The 25065-nt window shown below is 42.5% G+C and overlaps 1 protein-coding gene across 1 annotated transcript in view; it reads left to right on the top strand.

The window, feature by feature from the left end:
- Positions 1 to 25065, top strand: part of BCAM (basal cell adhesion molecule (Lutheran blood group)) — a 152127-nt gene that overhangs the window by 57795 nt on the left and 69267 nt on the right. Inside the window, exon 2 of the mRNA XM_082274476.1 lies at positions 23925 to 24049. Within this exon, the coding sequence (XP_082130602.1) occupies positions 23925 to 24049 (125 nt within the window). The remainder of the gene's footprint in view (positions 1 to 23924; positions 24050 to 25065) is intronic.

Consider the following 25065-nt stretch of genomic DNA (forward strand, 5'->3'; position numbering starts at 1 on the left):
GTCAACGAGTAGAAAAACCAAAGAACTTTCTTAGAACAATCTTTTCCTAAGAATATTTTATCGAAACACTCTCCATCTGTGGCCAGCTTTATCTATTAAAATCATACCTACATGTCTAATGAATCTAGAGGTGTTATGTAGTGATTCATTTCTCTGCTGGTGTTCACCATCTTCATGTCTGACGTCATTGGCAGCCAACTGTCTGTTCTGGGTTATTGTAGGTGTAGCACTATCCCTATAGGGCCTGCTGGAAGATGACTTCTCAGGCCTCCTCTGATTACCAGTCACTTGTGGTACAGCTCACACATCCCTCCTTACTCCCGATGGCTCGTCACACAATAAACAGTCCAGTTTAGTATTGGTGTATCATAAAACCTGGTGAGGAAGGTAGTCTTCTCTTTTATATCAAATACAGTTGTTGTCTGGAATTGTCCTTTGGTTCAAAAACCCTTCAGAACATCAAGAGATGGGAAGAAGAGAACTTAGACTGAGTACACTACAGTATTGTGATGTAACTATAAATGAAAAAGCTGAAGGACATTTACAAAGGCAGATCTAAAAAACCCAGTAGTGTTTAGGGAACCGTTGGCAATGATTCCTCTAGATTGAGTTTTGGTTTTAGGCCAGTTCCACTGCTGCTCGTAATACGACTGCACCAGTCTACTCTCGGTCCACCTTAAAGAAATCCTTGCTGATAAAACAGTTAATAAATCCTGCAGCTCCTGAAAGAATGTAATACCCCTTCTTAGAAATAATCCACAATCCTTCTTTTATTATCAAGTCAGCAGCCCATTTTTGTGCTGCGTAAAGTCTATTATTGGCTTGGGTTCAACCAGGGGACCAAATAGAGAAATAGGCAAGAAATATCTATACACTTGGATAAAACAGACCGATGTTACCTGCGTTTCTTCTGTTTCATGTTTTAATGTTAAAGCTGAACTCCAGGTAGCACACCAATGAGTACAATATGTATCATGTAATAATAAAAATATATAATAATATATTGCAATGTTTTATTATGTGACGGTACTCACCGTCACTGAAAGACAGATACTTAATGGTTTGCATTGCTTCAAGTGGGACAGTAATATTTGTCAGCAATAGCCCTCAAGAAGTTTGAAGATTTAATCCCACTTTACACTGTGAGACCTATAGCCTGTTGCCATGAAGTCTGTGACACCTAAATAATCATAGAAATACATAGATGTGTATTCCTTTTACTTCAGTGTAGTAGTCAGACAGACTGTCATTGGCAGTCTTGTTCTATTGTCTATCTATTGAGCTGGGATGTGGATTGTGTTAAGCCTGCCTGTCCCATTGTTAAATGTTAATGACCTCACATTGTTCTGTCCAGATGGCTAGATAATTAGTTCAGGTTAATTCTGTTTCTGTATACAATTTTATCTGCATATGATAATGTAATCAGGCAGAAGGGAGGGGTTATGTACACTGTATGGGAGTGACTGAGTGTAAAACTCTGTTTGTTGTATTGTTGTATTGAATTGTGAATGTCATGTCCTGTTCCCCACAAGGTTCACCTGGGCAGAAACCTTGTGGGGGAAAACTGTATAAAAGAGCAGCTGTACCATTAAACCTTGAGTTCTACTTCACCCTCAATCTAGAGTCCTGTCTCTGATTGGGGGAATCTGCTACAAGGGATTGCTATGCTCTTCATACTCCCTTGAATAATCACTAAGCTCTTGTAAGAGCTTGTTCCTGTTCCTGCTTCACTCTCTGGGGAAAGAGAGGTTCACCCACTGGAACCTGGATCCTTGTCATAGGTCCAGGGTGGGTAGGAGACGGCGAGACCCCAACCAAGCTGCGGCGGTTTCTTGGGGTCTGAGGTGGTTATGGTGTCTGGTGGAGAGCTTGAAGCCCTCAGGAAGCAATAGGAGCATCCATCAATGGAGGTACCCAGTCGGGGGTGCCAGTTAATCCGCTACATATTAATACAATATTTATCATAACATTTAATATATAATATTATAATGTGATACTCCAGCATTTTATATTCCTGATATGTGCCTGCTGTACCATGTACTTGTATGAAAAAGTATCCTGTTCTATTTGTATTGCTTCCTTTGTGGGAAATCCCTGGTGTCCTGGCCAGTCCCTCTGCTTTTCTTTGAAAAACTGACCACACTAGGTATGAGAGCATAGTGCGGGCGGTTCTCTAGCTATGCTAGGAAATCAGCCTGCTTTCCTCCAATTATCAGACTCCTGCACAACCATTCACTGGGATTATCAGTGTTTCCCCTTCCCTAGCAGCACTTATAAAAAAGGGGAAAAAGGTATTTATAATGATGGCATCCCAGTCTTAGTCCATAGAGTTCAATATTGAGTTGGCCCACCCTTTGCAGCTATAACAGCTTCAACTATTCTGGGAAGGCTGTCCACAAGGTTTAGGAGTGTGTCTATGGGAATATTAGACCGTTCTTCCATTCCATTCATACCATTCTCCATTGGCTCGCAGTCTCCGCATTCATTCAGCCCAAAGGTGTTCTATCAGGTTGAGTTTAGGACTCTGTCCAGGCCAGTCAAGTTCCTTCACCCCAAACTCGCTCATTTATGTCTTTATAGAACTTGCTTTGCACACTGGTCCAAATCATTTGGAGGAGGGGGATTATGGTGTGGGGTTGTTCTTCAGGGGTTGGGCTTGGCCCCTTAGTTCCAGTGAAGGAAACTCTTAAGGCATCAGCATATGAGTCATTTTGGACAATTTCATGCTCCCAAATTTGTGGGAACAGTTTAGGGATGTCCCTTCCTGTTCCAACATGACTGCGCACCAGTGCGCAAAGCAAGGTCTATAGAGATATAAATTAGTAAGTTTGGGGTGGAGGAACTTAAATGGCCCGCACAGAGTCCTGACCTCAACCCGATAGAACACCTTTGGGATGAATTAGAGCGGAGACTGCAAGCCAGGCCTTCTCGTCCAACATCAGTGCCTGACCTAACAAATGCGCTTCTGGAAGAATGGTTAAACATTCCCATAGATACTCTCCTAAACCTTGTGGACAGCCTTCCCAGAAGCGTTGAAGCTGTTATAGGTGCAAAGGATGGGCAAACTGAATCTTAAACCCTACGGACTAAGCCATTAAAGTTCAAAAAAAGAGAGAATTAGTAGAATTAGTTTGCACTGTAATTCGGGGATTCAGACATATCCAAACCTCTGAATAACTAAAAATGTGTCTGAATATTTATTCGGAATGAAACGAATCACACATGTCTAAATATTATAATGCAATGTGTATTAAAAAAAAACAAAAAACTAGAATAAAGACCTGAATTTGATTTGATATCAGCCACTTGTAATCTGCTGTATAGCATTACTCAGATTGGCAGAGGGAGGGGCAGCACTAGGGGCTAATCAGGTGTCCTTAATTCACATGTGCTAACAAACATGCTCAGAGGAGAGAGATGACCTCATCAGCCTGTTGCTGCTCCTTTTCTGTCCAAGTAGAAGTGAAATGCTGGATCCTGATCCTGCAGCAAAGAGAAACAAGTCTTTAGTTGAGCCTATTGGCTTGGGATCTGTAGCTCTTATATACATCTTAAAATATGGGCCACCCAATTTGAGAAATCCATGTGTAGTTGAACCAAAAAAAGCACTGCACTGCTGTTAATGACTGGAACATTCACTATTTTATACCCTGGCCAAGACCCATAAAACCCGGAGCTGGTTCACACTGGGGCGACTTGTCAGGCAACCTGGTCGCCTGACAAGTCGCCGTGGGTCGCCTGCCATAGATTAGCACAGGACCCGTTCTAATAGGAGCGACACAAGTCGCTCCTACTTAGAAAAAGGGTCCTGTACTACTTTGGGGCGACCTGGAGCGATCTGCTTTGACTTCAATGATATGAAGTCCGTGCCTGTCGCTCCGAGGTCGCGGTGCGCACTGTGCACCGCGACTTCACAGATCGCCCCGGCAAGTCGGATCGCCTCAGTGTGAACCGGCTCTCAGTCCATTAGACACTTTGATACATTTTTCAAGCCCCTGATGAAGGGGGATTCTCTGGCCTCCGAAACACGTTGGCTATCTTTTTACCATCTGCGGATATAATAAAGTCATTTGCACTCGGAAGATGGTTGTTTGCCACTTTTTTTGGTATGGTATATGCCAATTACAGGCTGGAGGAAGGGAGGTGATCTAGTAAAGAGAAGTAAGCTCACCAGGCTGGCTGTGCAGTGATTTCGGACTTTGTAAATGTCAGGACTGAATGGACAGAAATACAGATCCTCTGACAGGTAAAACAGCTCTCATATATGTATTTCAACTGTATATTTAGCTGTTTTTCTGATGTTCAGCTTTAAATTGCACATCAGTGGTCTAAGGCTGGTTTTATTGTAGCAAGCAGTGTTTCCAATTTGTAGAGTCGCTTGCAATAATCAGGTCATTTCTGATTTCCTAGGAGACCGTAATAGCTAATGACCGTCTTCGGTGCTTGTAGGAGCCTATTGATGTACAGGTAGATTTTCTAGCTTTATACAAACACGAAAAGTGCAGCGCTAAACAATAAACAAACTGGTGATATGAACTAATTCTAAAAGTCCAATAAATGTGTAAAAACACCAATCCACAGAAGTAGTCCCAGCAGGGAAAGGACCACCAGCAGTGGCGGCCCGTCCATTGGGGGTGCAGGGGCGCCGCCCCTCCTATCCATGCGTCCAGCCCCCTAATCTACATGCAGGGCGCCGGATGCATGGATTCGAATGTTTTTTTTTTTGAAGCACGTAATTAGAGCCAGAGGCTCTAATAGGCTTCAAAAAAGGGTGGGCTCGGGCGCAGAGCCCTGAGCCCACCCAGTTGTGTGACAATAGTGAATGAATATTCGCTATTGCCACACTGATTTTCCTCCTGGCCAATCAGGATTGGCTGAAAGGAGAAGCCATGCTATTGGCCAAGGAGGAGGATGGAGGAGAAGCAGGGGAAGCCCACGGAGGAGACTTAGGGCAAAGCCGCCGGCCACCCCCCACCGCTGCCTGCCCAGGGTGAGTGAGCCGGTGACCGGGGGGGTGGTTAGGTGTGCGGTCTGGAGCTGGTGGGGTCCGGGGGAGGGGGTATGGTGTGATCCGTTTGCCGCCCATGGAGCACCAGCCACCACTGACCACCAGTGATGACAGATGTAAGCATTCAGGGAAGTAAAAGGGTGACTCAGAATATTAGCTTCACACACCCAAAGTGAGTAATAAAATCTGCCTATCAGATTGTAAGACCACTAAATTATAGGTGGTCAAATGGAGCATAAAACAGTAATGCCCCGTACACACGTGCAGATTATCTGAAGACTTTTGTCTGCAGACTTACCAAAACCATATAATATGAGGTCAAACCTAAACACTTTCAATTTGTATGCAATCCGGCAGGCCCTTGCACTACATAGAAAAGGTAAATCTAAAGACAAAAGTCTTCAGATAATCTGCACGTGTGTACGGGGCATTAGTCTCTCATGGAATGGAAAGCCCGTTCAGCAGGCACAACCGAATCCCAGGAAATGTAAAACAAAAGAGGCTTCCATAGTGCATTAAAAAACACCACTTTAACTCCAAAGACATGCTGGTAGGTTAATTGGATCCTGTATAAAAAAAATTGGCCCTACTGTGTATGTATGTGAGTTAGGGACCTTAGATTGTAAGCTCCTTGAGGGCAGGGACTGATGTGAATGTACAATGTATATGTAAAGCGCTGCGTAAATTGACAGCGCTATATAAGTACCTGAAATAAATAATAAATAAATATAAAGTTGCACTCTAGGACATACATTTTATTAGGGTATAGCATCACACGACCGTGCAAATGTCAGTTAAGGTAACGCAGTGCCGTATCGCAAAAAATAGCCCAATCAGTGCCGATCAGTGACCCCAATCAGTGCCCATTAGTGATGCCAGTCAGTGCCTGTCAGTGCCTGCTCATCTGTGCCGCCCATCAGTGTCCACCAGTGCCGCCCATCAGTGCCCACCAGTGCTGCCCATTAGTGCCCCCAGTCAGTGCTCATCAGTCTAGCCACGCAGTGCCCATCAGTGCCGTCCACCAGTGCCCATCAGTGCCTCCTATCAGTGCAGCCTATCAGTGTCCAACAGTGCCACCTATCAGTGCTGCATATCAGTGCCACCTATCAGTGCCCATCAGTGCGGCATATTAGTGCCACCTCATCAGTGCCACCTTATCAGTGCCCATAAGTGCCACCTGATCAGTGCCGCCTCATTAGCGCACATCAGTGAAGGAGAAAAATTACTTATTTACAAAATTTACTGACAAAAACTAAGAAAACCTTTTTTTTTTCAAAATTTTCTATTTTTTTTTTTTTTTTAGTAAAAAATAAAAAACTCAGCTGTGAATAAATACCACCAAAAGAAAACTCTATTTGTGTGAAAAACAAATGATAACATTTTAATTTGGGTACAGTGTAGCATGACCGCGCAATTGTCATTCAAAGTGTGAGAGTGCTGAAAGCTGAAAACTAGCCTGGGCAGGAAGCGGGTGAAAGTGCCCTGTATTAAAGAGGTTAAAATCTTTTCAGAAATCTTTTTTTTCTAAACTGACATGTCATTTAGGTAGCTTTTGTCATGGAAGGAGACATTCTACGATCTGTACTAAGAAGAGCAACTGTATAGGAAATGTCTTTTACAGCATGCCAGCATTTCATACAGGGGTGGTTTAAGAGCAATGAACCATGCAAAGTGACAATTTGAAGCATTTGATGCCGCTATCTTTTTTTGAAATGTCACTGTTCACTAATTAGATGGGCAGATGGTGCACTAACATGATAAAAAAATAACCTTCCACTCGGCTCATTGTGTACCTTTGTTTGTTACATAACACTGTATAAGAGATGAGCAAATATAAAGGATTAGTGACAAGTTTTCTGTAATCATTAACACAGTGGACACCACGCTCACGTGTCCGTATGCTCATAGCAAACAATCAGATCCTCCCCTTCTCTTCTCTCATACTGAGATGGAAACCTAAAGAATAAGTTCACTGTTTAACCACTTCTGGACCGGAAGATTTCCCCCCCCCCCCCGACTGACCAGGCCATTTTTTGCGATTCGGCACTGCTTTAGTTAACTGACAATTGCGCGGTCGTGCAACGCTGTACCCTTAAAAAAAATTGATGTCCTTTATTCCCCACGAATAGAGCTTTCTCTTGGTGGTATTTGATCACCTGTTCGATTTTTATTTATTGCGCTACATGGCTGCACGCTTTTCAAATGGTGACAGCAGATATAGGAAGAAGATCCCTGACCTGCTGTCACAGGGAATGTGGGGATTGGGGAGCGGCTGCAGGATCAGGAACATGTTACATGGTCCACCCTAAAAACGGGTAGAACATGTAACATGTTCCCGAAGGTGAACTTATCCTTTAAATATGATTGGTCCTCAAACAAACCCTTATTATATTTTTGCGTTCTAGAGCAGGGGTCTCCAAACTTTCTTAAAGCGTAACTCCACTTTTGTTGAGGAAAAAACATTCCCCTCTGGGTGATCTCTGTACATTGCAGGGATTTTAACCTTCTTAGCGGTATTCCCGTGCGTGGCTCGGGGTTAAATTTCAGAGCCAAAAGCGGTAACCCCGAGCCACACTCGGGGTACCGCCAGAAGCTTTGCTGGATCCTGTAAGCAGGGTTACTTACCTTGTCACTGGGATCCAGCGATGTATCCCGGCGGTGTGCGGCGGCCGGATCTTCCTCCCGCTCCTCTCCGTGTCCCGGCTTCCGTCTCCTGCGACGTGACGTTTGCAGGGGGGTGAAACCAGTGGCAAATTCAAATGTAAAACACACCAAACACACTGATGCAGTTCAAAATAAAAAAAAAATCACATTAGTTTGCCCCCAGTGTCCTTTCTTGCAGTTTTACTGTACTTTTTATGTATATATATATATATATATATATATATATATAATGTATACAGTTGGTTTGGGCTGCTCATTCACAAGAATTACTAGCAAAATAATGGTACCGCTTTCAGCACCTAAAATCCGAAAGAATCATACCGCCAGGGAGGTTAACAAACTGTTGCAGATTCCTACCTTTTGTTATTCTGAAGAAATCATTGTTTATTCCTCTGTGCTGAGTGGGTATAATGGGAGGGGTTTCATAATTATCATTAGCTGTGGCAGCTGCAGGGCTCTAATGAGGAAACCTGCTCGGCCCGCATCCCTTAAGGCTGGCTTCACACTGGGACGGCTGTCTCTCCTCCTGTAGGTGTGAGGAATGTGGTTCAGGCGGTCGGCCTATTGAACCAGGTGTGGAGCTGAGCTGCAGAGGATCCAGAGAGCTGACAGTGGAGCTGCTGGTAGAATCTTTTGGGAAAAACAGTGTCGTGAGTACCAAGGGATCTGCCACAGGGTCTGTCTAGCAGAGGGGACCACTCCAGAGAAGTCAGGGGATCAAGGAGCTAACTCACACAGGAAGGTAACAGTAAAGGGGGTGCCGTGTAGTTGACCCTGAAGATTAGGAACAAAGGGGGTGTCAGGAAGGGCCCTGAAGTTGTTCAGCAGTAAAGCTTACCTCAGGATACAGTTTACCTCAGGAAGCTCAATTATTCTACTTCACAGCCAAGGGCAAGGTGAAACAGTGGCCTAGCCGTGACTAGCGTTGCTCAGCGCTAATCTGCATTTTTAAGTCGTCCCAGCCAATTGTGCATATTGTATAAAGTTGGAGTATCCCACTCATTCCCTTCTCCTATCCAAGTTCCAAATAAAAACAAAACCAAACTACTCGACTGTTTCCTGACTGAGCCCAAATCACTCTGAATATGTTGAACTGTCTTATTGTTGCTAATGGTAACCCAGGGGAACCCGTAACCAGCAGCTCCCAAGGGAGTAGTGCTACACCAGCAAGAGATCAATGCTTAGCTCTTTCAGTTGACATGGGGATTAGCACATACAAGCAGGGCTTTTTTTCAGCGGGAACGCGGGGGAACGCAGTTCCGGCACCTCCAGAGCTGAATGTAATGGAAAGGGATGCTGGGGTTAATCTATTTTTGCATGGCTGGTATTGTTACTGAGGGGGGGCTTATGTTGCTGGTGGGGCCAGTTATTGCTGAAAGCGATCTACTGTTGAGGGAGGGTCTATAGTTGCTGGCAGTTGGGTGATCAATTGTTGCTAGAGGACATCTATTTTTCTGTGGCAGTCTATTGTTGCTGGGGAGGCCTATTGTTGTTGGTGGGGGAACTATTGTTGTTGGTTGGGCTTATGTTGCTAGGGGAGGTCAATTGTTGCTGGAAGGGATCTCCTGTTGAGGGAGTGGTCTATTCCCCATCCGGGGGTCACTGATCTGTGTCCTTGAGGAGCATTTGGAGGACGCGCTGCATGCTTTTTTCGTTTTGGAGGAACTGCCTGCTATATGCCTTATGTCCGGCTATGTATGGGACAGGCATACCCTATATTGTGACTACCTGATTCCCTTTTAATCTGACCATAAGCAGTGCGTGCTCCTCCAGCTACCTCAACAGGTCACCCCTCGTGATTACTAATTACAAGATTGGTTTATTATTCTTCTGGTGCCTATTGGTTGGCTCCAGCAACATCTTCCTATGGAATCTATATTCCAAACCGCTCCGGATGAAGTCTGAACACCAGGCGAAACATGTAGAGCAATTGGATATATTGGTTTATTTCCTTTTGGAAGCTGTTATCATATTGTACAGGACGCTCTGCGTTGCCTGCACCGTGGTGCGGTCTGTGTGCAGCGTATAGCGCCCTACTTCTCCTTTGTATATCATTCAAATGCAATCTTGTATTGTCTGTTGCATTGTATGCCCTAAGTGGTGAGGTCCTCCCCACTCACCTATCATTTGTATCCTCTGATCAATGAAATTGCCCATGTTGATCGGTCGATACACACTTTTGTGGTTTTAATACGTATCCAAAATAAAATGTTGTGTTTTTTATTACGGTGCCTTCAAAGTCCATTTATTCCTCCCCCCTTTTTTGTATTTCAGTGGTCTATTGTTGTTGGCTGCTGGAGTCTATTGATGCTGGGAAATCTGGTGCTGCTACCGGGGTCTATTTTTGTTGGGGTTCATTGTTGCTGGGGGGGTTCTATTGTTGCTGGGGGAATCTATTGTTGCTGGGGGAATCTATTGTTGCTGGGGGAATCTGTTGTTGCTGGGGGAATCTATTATTGCTGGGGGGTCTATTGTTGATGGGGGAATCTATTGTTGCTGGGGGAATCTGTTGTTGCTGGGGGAATCTGTTGTTGCTGGGGGAATCTGTTGTTGCTGGGGGAATCTATTGTTGCTGGGGGAATCTATTGTTGCTGGGGGAATCTATTGTTGCTGGGGGAATCTGTTGTTGCTGGGGGAATCTGTTGTTGTTGGGGGAATCTGTTTTTGCTGGGGGTCTATTGTTGCTGGGGGAATCTGTTGTTGCTGGGGGAATCTGTTTTTTCTGGGGGTCTATTGTTGCTGGGGGAATCTATTGTTGCTGGGGGGGGGGCTATTGCTGCTGGGGATCTACTGTACTGTTCTTCTTGTTATTAACAAATTCCATACAAATTACGTATCCCCCCCAAATTATACTTGGTTCTGTAGTCTCTTAAAGGGGCAGTACTGTGAGGTAGGTAGGAGGTGGAACCAAGGGATGTTGCTCAGAGATGGGTAGGAGGCGGAGACAAGAACTGACTCAGAAGGGGGAGTTCCTGCACCTATTTTCTGAGAAAAAAAGCTCTGCATACAAGCAAGTGAGCATTTCTATTGCCTGCTGTGTTCCGCATAGTGATCTTGTCTATGGTGCTAGTGGCAGGATTGCCTTTGTGACATTGGCCCTAGGGTGAGTAGCAACCTAAAAAATTACAGTTAGAGAGTCTGAAAGCAAACAGCTGCTGCTCTGCTTTCTGTTTAGAAAACCCATTGTGCTCCCGGAATTCTGTGTCATGTCTTGTTATTTGGTAAATAAAGATCGGAAATGCAGATATAAAAATATCTGTTTAAAATGTATAAACCTAAAACACAATTTAAATCAATTGCATTCAGAATCATTATAGATTAGATTTATATGTTGATGCAGTACACTATTCTGAGCTGCGCCTTGATCTTGCTCATTTACATACGGCTCTTTCTATTTCACGGTAAAGGGCTGATGAGAGCCTGTCTAAATTATTTCTCTATAATTTCCCCTGATAGTGTTAGAATTTACAGCACAGTGGGTGGCGATATTTTAGAACGAGGGCTACCGGCTAAACGAGCTCAGCAATTTGTAAAATGGCAATCTCATCACGAATGCGGCTTCTCACAGCGTTACGCCACTAATGGATCCTCGTTTGCAAAGGCCATGATTATATTATGTAGAGAACAAATTTATCCTCGCTAGTTCTTTTGTTGGAGAATGAGGAAGTTAGGGTCCAACAGGCTGTAGCTTTTATTGTTCCAAGGCAGTTTAGCAGACTAAAAGGGATTTTTGTTTCTATATGATTGGGGGCGCCGTATGTAGAGGAACCTCTATTTCCACAGTCCCCTAATAGACAACAGGTTTTCATCTTGCTTTGTTTTGAGTACTTGGCACCTACTCCAACCACTAGTAAAGGAAAGATAATTCCCCTGGTGGAGTCATTGTCATGTAAAGGAAACCTTCTTCTGAAGATGCTACTTGCCTGGCTGTAATGCTGATCTAATTGCATTAAATCTTAGTCATTGATCAGGAAAACATTCTCCAAATCAAAAGCTCGGACTGGAAATGTAGCAAAAATCTTCCTACGTGTGCCTGGAAGATTAAAATGACTGTGATTTGAGCTGTTCTTTAACCCTTTCATAAAAATATACAGGATTGACAGCAGGAAAAGACCAAGTAGCCCATCAAATCTGCTTTTGTCACCAATGACAGGATGCCAAATTAATTCAGCATGCATTGGTTACCTTGGTAATTACTGTATGACTAATTTGTGTAATTTAAATAATTTTTATATTTTTAAAGGACATATGGCTTGTATATATGGTTCTATGTTTTCAATGTAAAAAATCTGTCTTTTATTATAGAGTGCTAAATGCACAAAAAATGTTTTAAGAAAAAAAAAAAATAATAATTTTTTTCTAATTTTTAAAACTCATTTTTTTATTTTTTTCAAATTGCAACTGTAGCACCCTTCTAGGTAGGTGCTAGTGAGAGAGTATAGTTTTGAGCTCTGTCTGCTTACCAGAGGAGCTGCAGGTAAATCTATATTGCTCTCTGCCTATCAGGGAGCAGGATCTGTTAGTGAGGTCTGCTCATTGTGCTCAGTATGCGATTCATTCAGTCTAGAGAGTGTTTCATGGTGGTCCAATAGGGAGGCATGTTGGACAGTGAGAGGAAACCTGACGAATGGGTGCATAGGCTTTTTATACAGTCCTGGTGATTGGCAGAGGGCAGGTCATCTCGGTGCATTCTGGGATACTGTATAAAAGCCAGGAGCACATGTGTTGCGGGGTCTTTGGCTTGAGAGCGCAGTACTGGAGGGAGGGGGTGGCTGCCTTCTCCTATGTAGAGGTGTCATGCAGTCCCAGGAGTTCGTCCTGAGGACCAGAGGAGCGTTCGAGAGGAGCTGAACCCTGAGGTCCAGGAGAGCTGACTAAGGGGGAGACACTGGAGATCCTGTGGCTGCAGTATCGTGAGTACAGGGACTCGAATCAAGGGGCCTGACCTGAGGAGGGCCACCCCTGCTTGTAGTATAGTCAGTGGACGGGTGTCCGCAGAGGAAGAGAAAGAGGATACTGGGGAGAGTGTCCTGAAGATAATTGTTTGTTCACCGGGTCATCTGAGGAAAAGAGACTCAATCCAAATTCATCCAAAGTGGCAGGGTGAATCAACAGCCTGGCTGTATCAGAAGATAGGAGTCCTCAACATTGCCTATAGTTAAACTGGAGTATCCCACTGTTTCCTTCTCCTATCCCCAATTTACAATAAACCACAAAACAACCATATACCCCTGGACTGATTATTGGAGTGAGCCGAGTGGAGGAATTAAGAAATTGTCTCTGTCATGACTGTGTGCTGGTAACTCAGGGGGACCCGTAGAGTGAATAATTGGCAGTCCTTAACGGGGACAGTGCTACACAACTATTCTCTAAAGGTTACATTAGTGAATACATGGCAGTGGAGATTCCTCTGCAGCCTGAACATGGCAGTGTTCATCTTCAGGCTAAAGTCTTATTTCGTCAATGATGCCTCTGGCCTGCATGTGATCATAATGGCATTGTTGATGGAGACCCCAACTGTCAGCAGGGATTGAGAGCCAGAAGCTGCAAGAAATGTTAGGTGTTGGCTTTTAAAGGGAAGGATATTTATTAAGGTATCATGGGGCAGAATGCTGAGCAACACTGGCAAACATGGCAACCGTGCCAATTTCAGAATGTAAACCACATATACCTTAATCTGATTTTCACGCAATCTTCTGTGGCCAATTTCCAGTGTGATCTTGGTGTAGACTTTGGCCTCTGATCATATATTTGTTTGCAGGTTCAAATGCTTCCACTTTTCTACCATATGGCTGTTATAAGCAGTGTAGTGTAGCTTTTCTTGGATAGGAAAGAGGAGGACAGAGAAGTCAGTCTTTGCCGAATTAATACATTGCAAGACTTAATTTTCAGTTTTAATCAAAGCACATTTTTAATTCCTGCCCTACTACCCAGATTCACTTCTCAGGTTTGTACACAACAGTCTAACCCTGTTTGCTCTTCATCCCGGATCATACATCTGTATGCATCCTGTATTGAAGGGCAGCCTAGCCTCAAAACTGCTAATTAATTGCCACTTAATTATTCAACCACTGCTAGCAACAATAGGGTTCGTACTAATAGAGCATGGTTTGGTGAGCACGGCATGGCAGCAGGGAGAGTTTGGTATGCGCACGTGAATGTGAAGTCATGAGTAGAGATGAGCAAACTGAGCAGCATGAAAACAGATTTAACCAGGATTGTACCGATTTACTAGACGCATATTTTAGCAAAATGTTGGCAATTGGCAACAAAAGTGGTTAGTGGGATTTGTAGGCTCCTCCTATTGTGCCTTACATGCCTATTAGTGATCAACCAATATTTTAATGCCGATATCGGCCTGATATTTTCGGACATGTAAAAAAAATTTTTTTTTTTCAAGGGTACTCCTTGTGGAGGGATCTGGGGGTCTAAAAGACCCCAAACCCCTCCTCGGCACTGAAAAGCATTCAAAAGGCCAAGTTTGGCTGTTTTGAATGCTGTCAGTTTTTATAATTCGGTGCCGAGTACCCGGAAGCGATGTCATGACATCACTTCCGGGTTTTTTACATGGAGACCCGATCAGAGCCAAATGCGGCTTTGATCGGGTCTTCTCTTCGGCGGCGGTGGAGGTAAGGTGCCTGGGTCTCCCGGTGGGACGGGAGACCCGAACGAGCAGCGGAAGGCGGAGGGAGGGGGGGGGGGCGTGGGGCGTCCCCTCCCGCTCCTTGAAATGACAGCCGAGCGGCTTTTCAGCCGCATCGGTTGTCATTACAAGTCAGTCAACCATTGGCTATGGACGCCGATACCGGGGTGATGCCTCTAGCTGCAGGCATCACTCTGGTACAAGCACTTTCCCTAAATATCGGTAACCTCAGGGGCTGATTCCGATATATCGGGGAAAGTGCATATCAGCCCCCGATATATCAGTGTTGCCGATAATCGGTCGATCCCTAATGCCTATCTGTCCTTCCAATGTACCTGCACACCCTTTCTTGACAATCAGTAGAGGTTGTTTTACCAGACAAACAAATTTTTACCTGGGGTTCCCAAACTTTCAATCCCCACTGTGTATATATATATATATATATATATATATATATATACATATATATATATATATATATATATATAATGTGTATGTGTGTGTGTATATATATATATATATATATATATATATATATTACTGTATGTAAAAGCTATGACACAATAATATGCCACAGGAAAGCACATCAACTTTTCCTTTAATTAGATTAGACAAAGTTGTGACTGAAATAGCAAAAAGAGATAAAATTGTTATACCAAATATACATATATATAGGACTGGTTTGTGTGTCTGGCTTGCTGCTCACTTTCCCACGTCACCAGAAATAGAAAGAATATTTGCAGTTAGAAATAGCAGATCTGGGTTAGGACCGTGAGACAGTTTCCCTCTGATTACTTTAACCTGTCATTCAAAGCATACAGCATTCTCTGTTCTTAATTATTGTTCTGTGAAATACAAGTTTCAGTCTTCCTGTATGAGAAGTGTCTTCTTGCCCGCAGTATGCATTCAGATTCTTTCCTTTCATCTTCCATCATGCATCAGGAAACTTTTCCTTGGAAAACTTTTCAAACAATAAAGCAAACATTTGCCCTTGCAGGAGAAAGCAACAGGTTTGCTATGTTCTCCCCCCACCCCACCAACCCCACCACCACGTGTCCCCAGTAGCACATATCTTTTCATTGTGTTCTCCACTTAGCTGCATACGTATGCAAAGCCCCCTTCAATGGGATTTTTTAGGGCATAAATATTAAAAAACAATTAAAAGTAAATGAAAGTTTTATTTACATATATGTATGAAAAAACATGAAAATCCAATAATCCAATAAGATAAAAATGCGGTTAAATTGTATATTTAAAGGTGGAAAAAATGTCCGCGCTATCCCTGTGTATTAACCACCTATTACTCAACTCTATATACTATAGGAAGCAGCTAGCACCACTATGCATCCAACCACCTGTACAAAAATGCAATAAATATATATAGTCACAAAAAAAAAGTGCAGCGCTCTCCTTCAGTAAAGTGCATTCAAAGTAAAGTGCATAAATAAATATCTGAAAACAGTGTAAAATTCATCTATGTATATTAAATTAACTAATAACGTGAGTCCATCTTTTCTTTCAAATGTATATACAATCCATCAATAAATGATTCAATGTCCATGAAAAAAGGGGGTGCAGTCCCATACACCAGAAATTGTCTATTGTTGTGTAAGCATAACCTTAATCAACTGTGATGACAGAGCTATGAACACAACGCTTTTCGAAAAATCATTATTTTTTTTCCTTCTTCAGGGATGTAAGGTTACACAGTGCATTTTTTTCTGTTATGTAGAAAAAAGATATGATAAAATTAAATGTACAACCATAATACATCAAATAAACTCGTCTTGCGTGTTTATACTGACCTGCCAGGGCCGCAACAACAATGAGAAACAACCGCATAAATAAAAACATTTAAAAAACAGTTTTTTGCCATTGCCTGTAATCCAGAAGCCAACCCAATTGGGGTTATTGCACAGGACTCCCCAGAACTACAAGGGGTAAGGGGGATGAGGACCCAATTAAGTAGAAACTCGAGATTGACCGATTATCGGCAAAGCCGATATAGCGAGGGCCGATATGCACTTTTCCCAATATATCGGAATCAGCCTCTGAGGTTACCGATATCGCCGATATTTCGGGAAAGTGCTTGTACCGGAGAGATGCCTGCAGCTAGAGGCATCACCGCAGTACCGGCGTCATTACAAGGAGTGGGAGTGGACGTCCCCCCCTCCTCCCGCCGCCTTCCGCGGCTCACCAGGGTCTCACCGGGAGACCCAGGCAACCAGCCTGTATGGCCGCCGAAGACCCGATCAAAGCTGCATTCGGCTCTGATCGGGTCTCCATGTAAAACCCGGAAGTGATTTCATGACATCACTTCCAGGTACTGGCGCCAGATTCAAAAAAATGACAGCATTCAAAACAGCCAGAATGCTTTTAAGTGCAGAGGAGGGGTTTGGGGTCTTTTAGATCATAAGATCACTCCACAACAGTACCTGCCAAGTGCTAAAAATAAAAATAAAAAAATGTTTTAAATGTAGAAAAATATCCGCCGATACCAATATGCATTGGCCAAAATATTTGTATCGGCATAGAAAAACCGATATCAGTCGATCACTAGTAGAAACATCTGTCAAATAGAGAATTATAGAATTACATGTAAAGAGTCCAGACCATAATATATAAAGTGGATAAATAGAAGGGACAACCTCTACATAGTTCAATGAGCCTACCTTCAAAACCCCCATATATGCGCAGCCAATGGCAATGTATAGGAAGTGTGGCAGTACCAGGAAATCACAGCGTTATCAAGTTGTGGCAAAGATCTAAGAGAATAATAATGGGCCATGATTTCAAGAATAGTAATGTGACTTGTATGTTTTATAATGACCTGTGAAAACCAAACAACCTGATCTTGGTTGTCATACAGGCCATAATAGTTACACTTACGGGAACCTCCCTAGAGGTTTAGCAGCCTTGATCTAATGGCGAATGTTGGGCCATCCAATATTAGAAGTGGTTTACTCCTCCATTATTGCAAACTAGTACTGACTAGTATTCTAGCGTTTCTTTTCTCCCATAGTTTCTCTTCTTTTACTTGCTAATGTGACCCAAATGCTAATGGAGAGGGAAAGAGGAGGAGTAAACAATGATTCTATGCAAGCACCTGTCATTCTTCTTATCAACCAGTGAAGTCATTGGTTGCCAGGATGCCAGTGACTTGACCCACATGGTGCCCAGGATTGTAAGCGCCGGTTCACACTAACGCGGCACGACTTCGGGGGCGACCTGTGAAGTCGCGTGCACCGTGACTTTGGCGCGACTTGCACGGACTTCATATAATGAATGTCTATGCAAGTTGCTCCGATGTCGCCCAGAAGTAGTACAGGACCCTTTTTCTTACGCCTCGTACACATGCATCGATTATTGGCCGTGAATTTTCGGCCAACGTACGATCGGCCGATTTTCGGCTTGTTAGTATGATGCTTCCGACAACCGACTTCGACTTTTCGGCTGAAAAAAATCTGGTGTGCAGGCTTTAAAATTTTTGTTGGCCATCAACACAACGGCCGGTTTTCCATCAGTCAGTACAGATTTCGGCAGACAAAAATCTGATGAGCAAGACTGGGCATGCTCAGAGAAGAAAAAACACACTGAAAGTAAACCAACACATGACATCACTTCTGAAGTAGGTTTTTGTTGGCCGAGAAAATTTGTGTGCAGTCTAGGCACATTCCAACCAACAAAACACCACTCTGGACAAAAGACGGATGATCGGTCGGCCGATAATCGTTGTCTGTGTACGAGGCATAAGTCTGAGCGGCTTGAATTGCTCCTATTAGAACGGTTCCCGTAGCACACAATGGACCACGACTTGTCAGGCTGACCAGTCGCCTGACAAGTCGCGATAGTGTGAATGGAGTCTTAAGCTGCAATGTAAAAAACCTGTTTCAATTTGTTGCAATTTTTAGGCATTTTGCCAAGGCACCCCTGAAGAACCCAGGAGGCACATCAGGGTGCCACGGTACCATGGTTGAAAAAGGCTGATCTAAGCCGCTATGTAGAGATAAAGTCAAAAACAAAGGTTCAAAGTCAGTATTTCCCAGTGATTGAACCCTTCCTGGTGCCACGTTTACCTGAAACTGATGCAATGTTCATGACTCTTTATATAGAGCGACAATTTGCTCAAGAGTGGAAATGGGGAGGAGAAGGGGAAAGAAGGAGGAACCCAACAAAAGGGGAGTGCCAGTCGGTGAGAGGAGGGATAACTTACCATAATCGTAATTAGCTAAAGGAGGTCCGTATACCATTTAAAGTATCTTCACTTAGTGGCAAAGTGAAGCAGCGGCCTTGCCACATTCTACAGTCAGTTGTCCCTCAGACTATGAATAGTTAATAGTTGGAGTATCCCACTCATCCCTTCTCCTATCCAAGTTCTCAATACAACCACAAAAACAACATCCCCTGGATTGATTATTGACTGAGCCAAGAACTTTCATTGCGGTTTATCTGTTGTCAGTTACTAAGGGTAACCCAGGGGAATCCAGAAAGTGTAATTCTCAGCAGTCCTCTAGGGGGCAGTGCTACATAATAATAATAATAATAATAATAATAATAATAATAATAATAATAATATTATCCTTCACCCATGCCTTGAATCTGTGCTCCATTAAAAAGCTACAGCCCCCTAAATATTGTATTGGGCAGTGTTTGCGTCTGATTGAAAACCGACACTGTTCATCTGAAAATTTTCAGAAAAGCTAATTTGAAAAAAAATTGAGTGGAGGAGTCCTTAAAGGGGCACCCCTGGCTTGAATTTTGGCTGGAATTGGCTAAAATTAGAATTGTGTAACCCCACGTTAATTAAGCTTACTGTAATGCAGATTCTCCTATCTTTTTTTTTTTTTTTTTGTCTTTAAAGCGTAACTCCACTTTTGTTGAGAAAAAATCATTCCCCACTGGGTGATCCATGTACATTGCAGGGCTCTAATGAGGAAATCTGCTGGGCCTGCACCCCTTTAGACATGTTCCTATTGGGAGCATCTCACCAAAAATGACATTTTTGTTGCAGGGGATGCCAGAAATCTGACTTATCTTAGGGCAGACTTCTGGGAAAATTGGTGAGCCAATCACACAAGCAGGAAATTATGTTTCTGGGGTGTGGTCAGTATACATTCTGTGAACAGCTCCAGGTAGCCATATTGCATTGCATTTCCAGAAAATTACAACAGCTGCAGATTGAAAAGGAAAGGTCATTTGTAATAGCATTCAATTACAATATGATTTGTTTCACAATTGTATACACTATATTGTTTTTCCTTTATTTGCTAATTTTTTTCCCCACAAAAGTGGAATTAATCTTTAATTATGATATCTGGGGATGTTTAGGGCCACCATAAAGGAGTGGCAGCGTTTCTCAAAGAGCCATTTAACCTAAAGCTGGAAGTGCTTGTATGTTCGAGTTATTAGTCCTCTAAAAAATCTTGTCTCAAGACTCGGGGGAATTAATATGTGTGCTTTGGAGGCTTTGCTATTCATTGGCGAGTTACTCATTATCCATTCAAGGTCTGGGAGCTGAGAAGGAAAGGTTTTAGATAGCGCCTAATCATAAGGGCTTTGTAGTCTCTGGAGGTTTCATTCGAAGTGTCTTTATCTGACTTGGAAAAGTATATTTTTGCTTAAAAATATGAAGATTTAAAATTATTTAAAAGGCCGGCAACTGGTTCACCCTCAGCCAATAATCACTGCCACATCCCGAATACAGTACTAATTTGTGAAAGGTGTGGAATGACTGTATCAACCATCCAGGGTTGTGGCCCCTGTCAGGAGCCTACGGTCATAAACCACCAAGAAATGGGACTTTGAAGGCAGTGATGAGTCTGGCAAAAAACATTATACAAGAAAAAGAAGGTGCCATGCCTAAACTGGCCAATGTACCCAGCAAGCCAACACCACATCCCTATTGATACATAGAACAAGAAAAGATAAAATGGTATCACTATCCCTGCGGACTCTATTTGTGCCCCAGAGTGACTGCTGTAGGTGGGCGTGAACCAAGATGATGGGATTTTAAGGGTGAGGCTTGTGAGGGTATATGTTTAAGATAAATAATTCAAAAACAAGATAAAATAATAATTTTTATTACAAATTCATAAAAACAGTCACATACAGTGATACATCTTGATATCGCAAAGATACTTAAATGTATATAGAACCATTGAAAGGTGCTAGGGGTCACTCGTGTCCAACATGTTTCGCCGAGAGGCTTCTTCTGGGACAATACAGGAATGGTGACCTCTACTGGTTCACAAGTTGTATCTAGAGCAAAGCAGCCATATCAGCGTCCGTGTATCAGGGATCATAACGATCCATCCAATAGCGGGTAATAACCCTGAACTACAAAGTCCAGCCAGACCTGATCCCGCTACTTTAACAGGAACCGGACCGAGCTCGGTCGAACGGGAATAAATCTCATATGCTCCGGTTGATTGGTAACAGACAGCCGCGCCACTAGTCGTAAGGCCACGACTAGTGGCGCGGCTGTCTGTTACCAATCAACCGGAGCATATGAGATTTATTCCCGTTCGACCGAGCTCGGTCCGGTTCCTGTTAAAGTAGCGGGATCAGGTCTGGCTGGACTTTGTAGTTCAGGGTTATTACCCGCTATTGGATGGATCGTTATGATCCCTGATACACGGACGCTGATATGGCTGCTTTGCTCTAGATACAACTTGTGAACCAGTAGAGGTCACCATTCCTGTATTGTCCCAGAAGAAGCCTCTCGGCGAAACATGTTGGACACGAGTGACCCCTAGCACCTTTCAATGGTTCTATATACATTTAAGTATCTTTGCGATATCAAGATGTATCACTGTATGTGACTGTTTTTATGAATTTGTAATAAAAATTATTATTTTATCTTGTTTTTGAATTATTTATCTTAAACATATACCCTCACAAGCCTCACCCTTAAAATCCCATCATCTTGGTTCACGCCCACCTACAGCGGTCACTCTGGGGCACAAATAGAGTCCGCAGGGATAGTGATACCATTTTATCTTTTCTGGCAAAAAACAGATATTCGAGACTAATACAGTTAAAAAGATACAAATTTTATTACATATCAAATTGATCAAACATTAGGTCATGGATGCAGAAAAGCATCAGCTAAAAAATAGTGTACATAAATTACACATAGTAATAATCAGAACCGAGAGATACAGTAATGGGGTCACCAAGGTCCGACATGTTTCGCCAATGTAGTGGGCTTCATCAGGGACCAAAGATAATAGTGACCTCTTAAATGGCTCAATGATTCAAATATTAAGACAAATATTCATAGACAGCGACATGAGTCTTAGCACACATGCGCAGCTAAAGGTGAACCAACCCAGGTCATGTGAGACATGGGATATCGTGTCCTCAGCACGTGGCACGGGGCACGGGTCAGCAACAGACCTTATACACCATAAGGGAGAAAAATGGATAGGGGGTATCAACCTCAAGAAAGTTGTTGAAGTCAGTAGGTCCAACGTCCTGCAGCGTCAGGTGGTCGTGTCCAGGTCCGCACCAGAATCGGATCCCATGGGTGTTCACACCAATTCTTGTCCGAATTGACAGTTTGCACTGTGATATGCGAACTAATCTGGGGGTGGCATTAACTTTGTATTGACACCCCCAGCAGTTTGCATATGGCAGTGTGAACTGCCTGCGAGTCGGGTGCGATTCGGGAACTGGCAGTGGATTCGAAGGGTTCCCGCATCGCACCAATGTGAACCAGCACTTTACGGCTTTGCTGTTTGAAAACCTCATGTTCCCTGCACACATTTGTATTTGTGAATCAGGATGCATTTAGACCATGCTATGTATGTAGTCCTTGCTTTTCCTTCCTCTGGGTACTCATATTTCTTCATGCTTTTCATGCTGCATACCGTTAGCGTCACACAGCAAAGTATGACCTTTCCATGTGTTATTTATCATTCCACACCAGCGGTATCTCTTCTGGTTTAACCTTGTTCTGGTGTGCACTTGTCCTTTGCCTCTAAGTAAATGGGATAGACCCGGGTAACCTGGGCATTGCACTGTGTATCGGTGTATCTGGCTCTATGTGCTCGGTTTATCTATATGAGATAACTAGGAAAACTGTGCTATGATGTCTGTGCTGGAAGTTTTTATTATGCTGAGCAGCCCCATTCTCAGCCAGGTTTTGTGAAACACTGGGGGCTGCTCCAGAGCATAGGTGTCCGCTTGGGCGTCCGCATGGGGGGGCAAGTGCCCCCCTGGAATCCCAACTTCCCCTTTAAAGTGGTTGTTAAGCCACTTTATACTATTCTGTGTAGTCTGTTTAATAATCCTGTGTGCCCTTGTGTATGTATTCTAAAAAATAAGCCATTCTTTACCAGTTGTCAAAGCAGTGATCGCCGCTCACGTGACCCGCCAGCTTTCTCCTCTCCCTGTCTGACAGCTGCCTGCAGTGGGCGGGGCAGAGGATTCCCTGCTGGAGGGGAGGAGAGGCCGAGAGAGGCGGCATAAAGGACATCAATTTTAATTGGGTACAGCCACACACGACCGGGCAATTGTCCGTAAAGCAACGCAGTGCGGAATCGCAGAATAGGGCCTGGTCATTAAGGGGGCAAATCTCATTTGAAATGTGGGGCATTTTTCCCCCCAGTTTAACATTTCAGAGAACTAAAAATTAATTATTTAAAAATGCTCCTTTTCTTCTATTCTAGCACATTTTCTGAGTATGTAGAGTCATAACAGTTTCTGAAACAATACATTCTGGTTGGGAATTAAAGAGAACAAGCCAGGAATGGGCATTTAGAAACATTTTAAGCTTTAGGGCTTCCCATAAAGGCTGGTTTGTCTTCTGCTTAGGCTTAGTATTGGTAACTGACACTGGGTTGCTGAAAGAAGCAAAAACTGCTTATCAAAGCCTTTTGCTCCTTTCCTGTAATCCTAACAGCGCCATTGTTATATGACAGTTGTCTGATTGTTATTAACACTTTGCTTAGGCAAGGGTAAGACTAGCCTTCTCCGTTCATTAACTTTCCTCAATCTTCACTAAATCTCCCCCGCTGGCTATTATATTATGACAGCCGTTGACACCCACATAATTGCCAACATTTGAAAAAAATTTCCAGGGACACTTTGCAGCACAGCTATCAATTACTTACCACACCCACATCCCTGAAGCTCCACCCACTCCGGATAATTAATATCCGCCTACCTATCATCAGATTATAGGGTCTACTAAATAAAGAGAGAATTATAGGAAAATGAAAAGGGAATTTCAATCTTAAGGCCAAAGTAGCAGAGTTGGAATAATTCTCCCATTCAGCTGCACTACTTCTGCCTAAAGTTTAAAACTCTCATCACAATTCCCTGCGATTCTAAAGTGACAAATGTGCTTAGGTGTGACCATACAACCCAAAATTTGGGATTTTCTTTTCTTTCAATGATAACAGTAAGCAGGACAAATAGGTAGGGTAAATCTCCCTAACAGTGAAACAGACGGCAATAACAAATGACAGGCGTTCGAATCCCTCTCCCCTCTATCCAAAACTAAGACAAAGTTTTCCATTTAGTTATACTTTAAAGTTTTCTGTGGATTTGACCATATTCTGAACTGCATTAGATAATAATGGCTATGTTTTCTTCTTCTTGCAGGCTGTCTTTGTGCAGTAATGGTATCAGTCCCCCCAAAGGTTGAAATTGAAATTGGACAAGAGGCAATCTTGAAGTGTACACCGAAGTTCAGTGGCTCGCCGAAGTACAGTGTGGAATGGTCTTTTGTAAGTATGAATTATTTGGAAATGTATTCCTAAACTTTAACCACCTTAGCGGTAATCCCGAGCGTGACTCGGGGTTGATTTTTCATTGCAGGATCGGTAACCCCGAGTCACGCTCGGGGTGGATTGCAGAGAGCGCAGCGGAGCTTTTCTTACCTTATCCTGGCGATCCAGCGATGATCTCTCATTGCTGCGACCGCCAGCCGAGAGTCCCGCCGCTCCTCCGTCCCTCCGTCGGTGTGATCACTTCCTAGTTCCGTTCCCTGCAGCAGCAATGCTGCATGGGAGCGGAACTAGGGAGGGAAATTAAAAAAAAAAAAAAAAAAAACGTTACACAAAACACACTTTATATTATATTATATATATATATATATGCATATATATATATATATATATATATATATATATATATATATATATATGCGCATATATATATATATATATATATATATATATATATATATATATATGCATGCATATATATATATATATGCATATATATATATATATATATATATATATATATATATATATATATATATATATATATATATACACCGGTATATATATATATATACACCGGTATATATATATATATATATATATATATATAAAAAAATTATATTATTGATTCAATTATAATTCATGCGTTATATATTATATATATATATATATATATATATATATATATATATATATATGTGTGTGTGTATATATATATATATATATATATATATATATATATATATACACACACACACATATATCTATATATAATATATAATGCATGAATTATAATCTAATCAATAATATAATTTTATTATATATATTATATATTAAATAATAAAATAATATTATTGATTCGATTATAATTCATGCGTTTGTGTTTCAAATTTATCACATCTGGGATGTCTACTAGAGTCTTGTTTTGGTCAGGTTTAAGTCAGTAATTACTAAGAATTATAGGCCTATAATACATAACGCCAAATTTCCATGAAAAGAATTGTACCGCTTTTGGT

The sequence above is a fragment of the Pelophylax lessonae genome, assembly GCF_965119305.1.
Source record: "Pelophylax lessonae genome assembly, chromosome: 12".
Taxonomy (NCBI): domain Eukaryota; kingdom Metazoa; phylum Chordata; class Amphibia; order Anura; family Ranidae; genus Pelophylax; species Pelophylax lessonae.